The 10551-nt window shown below is 45.8% G+C and overlaps 1 protein-coding gene across 1 annotated transcript in view; it reads left to right on the plus strand.

The window, feature by feature from the left end:
- Positions 1-5704: 5704 nt before the first annotated feature.
- Positions 5705-10551, plus strand: part of TMC2 (transmembrane channel like 2) — a 36220-nt gene continuing 31373 nt past the window's right edge. The window contains 4 exon segments of the mRNA XM_009646140.1: positions 5705-5750; positions 6064-6111; positions 8145-8478; positions 9230-9382. Coding sequence (XP_009644435.1) covers positions 5705-5750; positions 6064-6111; positions 8145-8478; positions 9230-9382 — 581 coding nt within the window.

The following is a 10551-nucleotide window of genomic DNA, read 5'->3' on the forward strand; positions in this document are numbered from 1 at the left end:
GTGGAGTGGGTGAAGATGGCCCTGAGCTGGCAGACACAGGCTTCTGTTTTGCCCTAGGCTGGGGTCTTAATAACGGCGGTGCATCCCATAAGGCTGCTGCTAAAGGAGTGCTCTATTCTCACACAGCTAGGCAATATAAGCATCATTAAAAAAAAAAAAATAATAATTTATTACTGGCTTCTACATGATAAGAAGCAATGGAAGTCTGAGGAGCTGTATCCTATGATTGATCTGACGTTCGAAGATATCTCTCCGAGCTGGCACAGCTTCAGGACCTGCCAGTGCACATCCTCCCCCTTTTTTGGTTTAATTCTTCCCGACAGGCCACCTGAATTAGCAGCCCTCTGGCAGTAATTGCTCTTCAGCAAAAACACAGGCTAACAGCATGTACAGAGCTCGGTGCGCTCCTTCCAGGGAAACTCCCAGCTGTGCCTTGAGGCGGGAGGTGAGGGGAAGCCAAAGAGAGAACACTATGAAATAACAAGAAGAAAGAAATTTTAAAAGCAATGGCTCCACCTCCAAGGACCTCGTGCTTCCCACCCTGGGTTGGGATTATTCAGATGAAGGTTATTGCCGTGGGCAAAGCACGGGCTGGCAAGGCACTGAGTTGAGCATCCCAAACATGAGATTAGACTCACACAATTTCTTCCAGTGGGACTTCATCGTCCTTACAGGTAACTAATGCCCATACTGCAACAAACAGCACAGGACATGTATTTGGCACCAGTATACTGCCTCCGGCCATAGTCCAGACCCACTGCTCTGTATGGGAACTGGAGGATTATTTTCAGGGACTGCAAAAAGCTGAGAAAATTCTTTGCCAGAGTATGTTAAATTAATGAGGCTGCCTACCCACATGATTACGGTGAGCGCTGCTGACGAGTCCTTACTTTCTGAGCATTTCCATGCTGCGCTGTCAGAGGCTACTCCAGACCCTCATACCAAAGTACAGAGAAACACAACAGCGTTGGAGAGATGACATGAGGGTGAGGATGACCTCTGCGTACATATATGCCCAGGATAACATGCATCCTGTGCTGGATTTCTATGGCTTAGAAATTTTTTTTTTTGTAAAGTAAACCCCAGATTTTGGTTAAAAGCCAGATTGGATCACAGCTGAGCTGAACACAGTTTTATGAAGCACGCCTGAGAGACCCTGGAAAACACGATTATGCTTTTCAAAAAAAATGTAGTTTTCTTTAACAGTCAGACGGAACCAAGTCAGTGTTGGGAAGTGATCTCTAACTTTTAAATGTCCGTCTCAGATATAACATTAGAGTTGGCTCTGCCAATCTGCAAGTTTTAGGCCCTCGTCAATCAGGACGGATCAGGTATTATTGGTATTACTGAAAAACATTCTCAAGTAAAGATTACTTATAGATGAGATGAATGTTGAATAAATGTAATCCATGGATTAATTAGCTAAAGACCTATGTTAATCAGAAAGCAAGAAAGGGAGAAACGTTAGCTCATTAAGCATTTAGGAGCATGTTGTGTGTGCTTGCAGGATTCAGTTACCCTCTCTCCATAACACAACTGCTTTTTATTTAACACTTGGAGGTGTGTGAGAGGTCCAATGTCCTCGTATGTTAAAACTCAAAACTGTAAAATTATGTAGCGTTAGTCACCAACGTGAGGACAAACGAACTAAACAGCATAGGACAAAAAATCAGCGCTACAGCTCCACAAATTGCTTGCACTCTGCATACGAAGTCTGACATTTACATAAGTCATAGCTGGGTTTGTGGTCATGCATTACTTATTCATAGCTTCTGTGGAATAGCTCAAAGGTAAAAGACTAATCCATTAATCCCCCCCGATCCGTAATCCTAAGAAATCATAAACCCTGCAAGACACTCTATCCTCTGAGGAAAATCAGGCTCATAAGCTGAGGACGGCAGCGTGCTCAGTGCTGAAGAATGGCAGCATTTCCCCTTTGTCTGGCTATGCAAGCTCAGGTCAGCCCTGCACAGAGCTATTTCGGGATCCGCCATCTCTTTGATGCACACGCACAGGCACGGGAAGCCCTCGTGCGTGACCTCTCTCGCAGCACACAAGATGTCTCCTTGCTCTCCCAGGCCTGCCATCCTTGGGGGTTGTTGCAAAGTTTTTGTATATGTTTCTCATAACTATGCACCCTCTATCTTCAAAGAAAGATGGGTGTCAAAAGGACACGAAATGAAGCATATTTTTCTTACTTCAAATACAGCATTTTATAGACTTTCCCACCTTAAGTTTTTTCCATGAATATTTCAATGTTGCATATAAACAGCTATATGCTTTTTTCTTTAAACTTTCTCTTTTTGACCAAGTCTTCCATGCTCATCCCACCTGAAATGCACTACAAATGCAGTATCGCACAGGCAAAACCAGCCCTAAGGTACACGAGATGATCTCTCGAGGTCCCTTCCAACCCTTGCTGTTCTGTACAGCAAGACATTCACCAGCCTGATTCTGGGGGGAAATTGCAGATCTCTAAGCACTTACCAAAAATCCAAATAGGCAAACAAGGCTGGCAAGTCTGTGATTTGGCCTAACTACACTGCACTTTTTCTTGGTCTCAGCTTGCAAGACACCGCTTTGTGGCTTTGACTCTGTGTAAGCAGTAATGAAAACATCCCTGTGTTATCAACACTGTTTCCAGCACAAACCCAAAACATAGCCCATACTAGCTATTGTGAAGAAAATTAACTCTATCCCAGCCAAAACCAGGATACGTTGGCTCTGCCTCTCCCCCCGAGGATATGTGCCACCAAGGGCAAAGACCCCGAGGTTTCTCATCATCCTTGTGTGGCTGCACATCAGCCACAGGCGGACCCTCCCTGCCAGAAGAGGAAGATGGCATCAGCTGGGGTGGAATATTTTGTTTATGCTGATCTTGATGGTCTAAGGCAAAGGGAGCAGCAAATCAGACACAAAGGGGTTTGTTGTACCATAGGCCAAGTCTGAAAAATAACATACACTTTTCTCCTTAAGGGTACGAGCTTGGGCAGCCACTTTAATAACCCTCTTCATTAGGAAATCATTGCCAGCCATTATGCACCTCCCTCCTCTCCATATGATGGAGTCCAACGAAGCTGGCAGCATGAAGGGTAACGATCCCTACCCTTGCAAAGGTAAAATGCTGCCACCCAGTCTGCAAGAGTGCATTTTCTTCAGGGTCAATCCTACCACGTTTGACAGTGTAGGTACGGGGGGGAAGCAACATCCAAACAGAGCTTACTGCAAATCCCTTCAGCCACTAGACAGCCATACCGGCGTGTTGCCGCACTGTGCAGGGCAGCCACCATTCTTGCTCTGTCCCGTATGCTGGGACCCCTCAGCTGTCACCCCCCGCTAGGGTGCGGGGTGATCTCCACCCCGCGCAGCAAGGGGTGCCACGTGGGGGCCACAGATTTCCCCCGAGTTTGTTGTGCCCTGGGCCCCTCTGACTGCATGAACAACCATCACAAAATTGCTACCACCTCCATGAAACAGAATGCAGATTATAAAACCAAAGAATGGGAGTTTTGGCTCAGAGCAGGAGGCAGAGGTTTTGCCCAGCTGCACGTTTTGGTACATTGGCATCCCATGAGCTGCTGTTCTGGGAGGCAGAGTATTTCTCAGGAAGGGGAACACAGGTCTCGAAGATGCAGCAAACTACAGCAAAATGAATCTGCAGTCCTCATCACTGTTCAAAATCACATACTCAGTACCTGTGGGTATGCCAGGTGGCAAAAGCAGGTCTGGAGCCTGCGGCTGCCCTTGATGTGATGCAGATGATGGGTGAATTACTCACCATGTGACGGGGTAGAAACCAGGACACCCCACTCACTCCTTCCTGAAGCGTTTTGCTTACCTCTGGCAATGAAATGCTCGCATGGGCATCCCCTGAGCATGCAAACAGCATTTGAGTATGCCTTAGTGGACAAGAAGGGAGTCCTGAGGCAGAAGCAGTGCCAGCATTGAGCACAGTATTGCGGGAGTGTGATGGGCATCCACCACCCCTTTTGCCTCTTACCACCTGATTCTCCAGAAACCTGGCTTTCTTTTCAGGAGGAAAATCCCTAGATCTTCTTTTTGGGAAGGAGATACTTAGGGCTGAGGCTTGAGGCAACTGAAGTAGCCTGCAGAAAATCCATTCCAGTAGCCTCCAGCAACTGCGAAATATTCTGTTTTGCCTGGAGCAGTATTAACGCATTGACCTAGTTGATCACATTTGGAACAACTTTTCAACCTACCATATCGACACATACGGTTGCAGGTGAAACTTGCTCACTGGGAAGACCTTCAGAGACCACTACTGCTCTTTTCAGACCCACTGGTGTGGGGAACACGCAGTGGAAATGCCCTGTGTAAGGAACTTGTAGGGTTAGGGTTGTTAATAATGTATGGGCATATGCCATACATTATGTATTTAGCTCAGCAAGCTGAGCTAAAGTCAAAGGCAGATCAAACAATCCATGGGATTGGATTTAAAATACTTGAAAGGTGCCTTTGGACCAAAATTCAGCGATCAAAAAGAAGGAGTCTCCCATTCAGGCTGGCACCTCCCTGAGTGCCCCAGAGCAGGAGTCACCTGCAAGAATCCCTGGTGGCAGCAGCCTCAAGCTGGTCTCCACAACATTCCTCTCCTTCTGGAGGGAAGGGGGGAATTAACGCTCCCCCTGCCAACACTCGGAAAAAAGTCTTTGTGTACTGTCACCACGCCAGGTCCCCCAAGGGACGCCCATGCAAGCCGGGGGTCCACAGCAGACTTCACGGATGGTGTGAGGATAAGCTTTCCTCTTCAGAAACTGTTCCTGAACACTTGACATGCCTGCAGGAGAAATCCTGCGCTGGGGGTACACCGGCTCTCCGAGGAAGCTACAGCTGGGGCAGACGCTGCGGGTTTTACACCGGAGATTGCTCAGACACAACTATCCTTGGCCCATAGAAAGACTGCAAGCTGCAGTGTGCAATACAATACTTTGTGGTACTAAAGGACCTTCCGAATGAGGGTCTCGCATTAATTAATTAAGCCTCAGAGCACCTAGAAGGAAAATCTATCCTATTTTGCCAGCAAGTAGAATGAGTACGCAAAGGTCACACACAATAGAGGAGCAAAGGAAAGAGAGATCCTGGTGTCCTGACTCCTGACTCCTTGCTGCATCTATTAGCTCATGAGTCCCCTACAAAGGACACACATGGAGGACAAAAGATGACCCACAGCCATGCCCTGAGGGGCACCGCACCGACAGGTTTAATAAGGCACAGGAGAATGACTAACAAGGTTACACAGATTGACGCAGGTCAGTAAAGAATATGGCATTAAGAAAATTGATCCTTTCAAAGCCTCCAGCCACATGCTTATGTCAGAACCAGACGTGACTCGTGTCTGTGTTTCATACGATACCACCAAGTATCCACCAAAGGGCTTTCCTTCATGTTTAAATAATGAAATGCAACGTAATGCCGACAGGTGCTTTTTCACAGGGAGAAGGGAGCCGAAGGGAAAGTGTTTGGGAGGGCTGAGGCAGAGACAGGGTCTTCCCTGCCTCTCCCATTCCTCCCTGCCCTCATGGCTCACAAGCAGGAGGTCACCAGCGGCTGGAAATGCTCATCTGCCTGCATTGCCAAGGGGACAAGCACATAGGCACTGAAAGAGAGCACAACCCGTGTATGATTGGGGTGTGTGCACGCAGCACAGCCGCTACGGTGTCTGTGCAAAAGACGGGAGGCTGCCATGGGGAAGAAAAAGAAATGTGCTTTACAGGTCATCATGGAAGATGGTTGGTATCACTGTGAGATCATTTGAGTTCAGATGCTGCCAAATACTTGAGGAAACGTCTCGTGACTTTCCAAGCACACAATTTTGCATCTCTCAAAGATCATGCAGTTTCAGTTTGCTCATGCAGGGAGCTTTTGTCAATTTGTGAAACTAAAGTAAATATTAAGGGCGTCACTGTAGGAAAAGACTATAATGTATAATCAATAAGGGACGTTCTGCCAAGCTCAGCTGGCACTTAAGGACGAGCTATGTAAAGCATTGCATGTGTAAATCCCAGCAACAAATGCAATTACTCTTTGTTCTTTGTCTTGCAGCTGGAATAGAGATTGATGGACAAGTGGAAAGTGACACAGAGAGCGAAGGTAATGTAGAGATTAAAAAATGTGGTCTTGTTTGAAATACGGGAGGTGATACCTTTTCTTTTTCTCTCTGGCATGTGACTTGCTCTGCAACAGGAACCATTTCATGAGCTACTTGTAAGCAAGCAGATTTTTCCCTTGAGGTTTGATTTATAATAGTGATATGTAAACCACCATTCTTAGGCAGTCTGTCACCCATGCTCCTAGAGTAAGAGGCTGCCGGAGCCCACATCCCTGGGTAGTCATCCCTAATAAACCAGGGATCGCAGTAAAGCACCACCCTGTGCAGGGCTGGGGCTGCTTTGCACCACACCGAGGTCCTGCTTGCCCTCCCCATAATGTTTGCTTAGACCGTAACACACTGGTATCTTGATTAATCATGACCACGAGAAGACAAAAATGAAAATGGATTGGAGGCAGACTGATGGCTGTTAGGAAAATCAGGAAGAGCCAGTGACAGGATTAAAAAGGGCTTTAACCCCGTGTGTATAGTAAATAAAGAGAAATAGCTAAGGGGTAGGATTATAGCACTAAATGGAGAGAGATAGCTAACAGGTAAGATCATAACAGCACTAGACAGGAGATATGAATGTAGATGCTACTGCAAAAATGTTTCACAACCGTGTCGGTACAATCCATAAAATATGAGACAGTAATTAGCAAATGACCAGGATTTATTTTTTTTAATCATATCCACCTTTCCCATACAGGAAAACAAGGAAATAAGATAAAAGTAACAAATGAATGCTCCACATTTAACCTAATATTTTGTAGGTTGCAAATGAAAACCATGATAGTTGGCTGCCCAAAATGAACATTCTCCCAAAGAGGGTAGGAGGTCCTTTGACCTCAATCACTACCTGAAATTCAGCTGAGATGCACCATTACGTAGTAGCTGAAACCTACCTAATGGCTCTTGAGAAATAAAGCGAAAGCTCCTTCTCTTTCCAGTGACAAGTGTGACAACCACCACCTACTGATTTTTTACCACTAGCAAGTAAAAACTATTTTCTTGTTGTTAATTTCTAACTTTTCACCAAAACAAAAATGCAATTACTCAGATTCTTTTTGCTTCTATTTTCCTCACCTTTTAGGCTGCTCATTTTTCATTCTGGATTCCACCCCAGCACAATTTCCTTCTTCCATTACAATTTTTCCAACCCTGGGGAAAATGCCAAAATTAGAAATGTCTTGGGGTTTTTTTTGTTTGTTTGTTTGAACACTCCATTTTCATCAGTAAGAAATTTTGGAAAGTTGGGAGCCAAAAGAATCTGGAAAACTTAATATTGATTTTAATGTACTTGATGGCAAAAGGGATGGAGGGTCTTGAGGTTTTTTGAATGTTTTTTCCCCTTTCCATAATATTCTGTAATTAAATCATGCTCTATTTCAATCCTTCACTGGATTCAATCCTTCCACTGGATTGGAAACACTTCTGACTTCTAGACAAATGAGGTTTTTAGCTTGCAATGCCAGTAAGAATGAAAAGTGCATGAGAGACTATCTGGTTTTTTTCTTCTCTGGATATAGACCTTCCTATAGAAAAGAAAACTCAGAGAAACAAGACCTGGTGCTGCCTAAGCTGTACCCTTTCTCTATATAAATAGAAGACCTCCATCTCCAGCCTTGAAAAGTAAACCACTTTCAAGGACATTGCAGCAACGAGCACACTACGTACTGTTTAGCTGGCTGCAATTTCTGTTTCCGTTGCTCCGGTGTGTTTACAGGTCAGGAAGATATCTGTGCTCTCTGATGGATGGGTTAATTCCCAATGTTCTTATGGCTCCACATCAGTCACTGATGTGCTAAAATGAGTCTTACTGTCTTAAATGGGAGTTGCACAGCCAAAGAGTTGGACATGGTTCTTGGGCAGAACATAACGCAAAGCCCACCAAGGTCAATGGGCAGCTGATCATTGACTTCGCTAGGGTTTGCATCAGGTGTCCTGGCTGTCTGCACTTTTCTGATTAATCCTTACTTTGTCAGCATGGAAAGCTAAGTGTTCCCCAGAGTACTTGGTTTTTTATTCCTTGCAGAAGATGAAGTAAAGGACAAGACGCCTAAGAAAGAGCCCCTCAGGGAAACTGGCAGAGCAAGCAGACTTGAAAGGAAAAAGCAAGAGGACGACAAAGAAGAAGATGAGAGCAAAGAGGAAGACAGTTGTAGCCAACAAAACAGTGCTTCTAGGAGAAAAAACTACCAAGGAAAAAACAGTGGTGGAAAAAAGGCAGGAGAGGAAGGAAGCCATCAGAGAGAGAAAGGCAAAAAGGGTCCTACTAAAGATCAAAAGGAGTCAGAAAACAAAGAAAGGAAAACAAACAAGAAAGGAAAGGAGGGGGAGAACAAACAGAAGACAGACAGAAAAAACAGGTAATTAAACAATCCCTGAGCCTTGTGTCAGACTGGCAGCAGCAACAACACACCAGCGGTGTATGGGCCAGAACCGCAAAACCAACAGACTGCGAGTAAGTTACTGCTCTCCCAAAAGAGATAATGGCAGTGGAACAGAGTAGTGTGAAATCCCACACAACCAAACTGTTTCCAAGGTCTTCTGTCATTGTCGTTTCTCAGCCAGGATCAGATCCATGCATGTAGTGAAGCCCTAGCGCCTACAGCTTGTGGGTAGAAAAGCCCTCTTAAACAAGACAGCTTGAGCGACTCGGACCTGGGCACCTTTTTTTGGTTGGTCTATGGAAACATTCAGGTTAAAATGGATGTCTTGTGTTTTCAAGTCTCTTCCTCTTCCAAATCTTACTTGTCCCAATGCTCTGCTTCTCCCCGTATCTTCCATTTCCTTCTGAAGATGTGAAAAACATTTCTTCAGAGCTCGCTGTAGCCCTAGGTAAAGCTTCTGTAGCTGAAGTGTGGCCCAAAGCACAATGTCAGGCAAGTTCTGGTGGGACGCAATTGCCTCTTTGTTATCCTTGCTGGAACTAGCCTTGCCTGGAGCACAAAGGGGCTGCGCTGGCATGGTGCTGAGCCAAGGGACGGTGAGGCACTGCGCCCCCACCAGAGAGGGATCCCCAGGGGCCAGGGGCACTGTGCCCAGCCCAAGCAAGACCTTCCCTTTAACTCCTGCAAGTTTTTCTATTTTGTGCCTTTCATTTTGTGTCTCTCCCAGTACTTCTTCTGCTTCTTCCAACTCGTCCGATGAGGAGTCGCTGTCAGAGGAAGAGCTTGCAATGCTGATGGAGCAGGTGGAGCAAAAGAAAAAACTGATTTCCACCATGAGGAACAAGCCCTGGAGGATGGTGAAGAAGCTCTCGGTGCTCAGGTACCCATCACACTGGGAACCCACACCCCTGATGTCTTTGCTTGGCTGTCAGATGCACTTTGCCTTCCCTAGAAATTGCATATTTGCTGCTGCTACTGTAACACCCCAGCTTCAGAAAAAGCGACTGGCAGAGCCTGGCCAGCCTGTTTGGGTTTAAATGATCAGAGTTCAAATGTGGAATTTGATTTTCAGCCTCTGTAACCAAAGAACGGACAAGGTGCAAATCTGTTCAACTGATACCCATGGCCAGGTCATTCTACCCTTGTATTTAAAACCAAATGACTCACTACTGTCAGGCTACTTGTTAAAGCAAACTCTGTGCCCTGGTTTGCTTATTCATGTCCATTGTCAGACAGAAATCAGAGCAGCAAAGTGCCATGTTACCTCACACTCCTGAGGCAGGGCTGCTCAGAAAAAAATGCTGTATTATTTGCAGAGGTTTATGGAACAAAGACAATATTGCCACCCAGCCCACACTGAATGTGGGAACAACTCAGGCAGCTGCAGAAAACCCTTAGTGCACGGCAGTGGGGGGCAACGGGGCAGGACAGACCAGGGAAATCAAAACACGCAGGTCAACTGGGAACAACTCATAACAAACCATTCCCATGCTGAGGCTCTATTGGTTAAAATTCCTCTGAAACCCCCTTCTTTCAGGAGAGCTTTCACAATAGCATTGCAAGGCATGCACAGCCCCACGGGGAGTGGTGATGCCCCTGCTCCACGTTTGCCAAGAGGTTGCTCAGAGCTGCAGTGACCAGGCTGCGGAGGCTGGCAGTCACCGTGCACCTCTGCTTCTCTCTTTTACACCCTGAAGGCCAAGACCTGCTCCGTCTTCCATTAAAATCAGAAGCCTTGAACACTGCCAATTATTTCTAAAAATCTGGGTAGAGGTCTACACAGGGAAACTGTATTAAAGCAGCTTTTCTATCTCACAGGCTTACTACGAGCCTGAGCTCATTACAAATAAAATCTTACAACCCTAAAAGTCCAAAGTTCTGCAACAAAAGAAGAAAAAGTAAAGCAGTATTATTTCTGACATATTTTCCCTTTGGTGTAGGATCCTGGCTAAAATTCTGCCTAGGCTCATGTTTGATAACGTACCTCCATCCTTTCATCTTACACATGAACCATGGCGATCATTACCACCTGCTGATGAACCTAAAGCA

This window comes from Egretta garzetta, unplaced genomic scaffold, assembly GCF_000687185.1.
Source record: "Egretta garzetta isolate BGI_Z169 unplaced genomic scaffold, ASM68718v1 scaffold409, whole genome shotgun sequence".
NCBI lineage: Eukaryota > Metazoa > Chordata > Aves > Pelecaniformes > Ardeidae > Egretta > Egretta garzetta.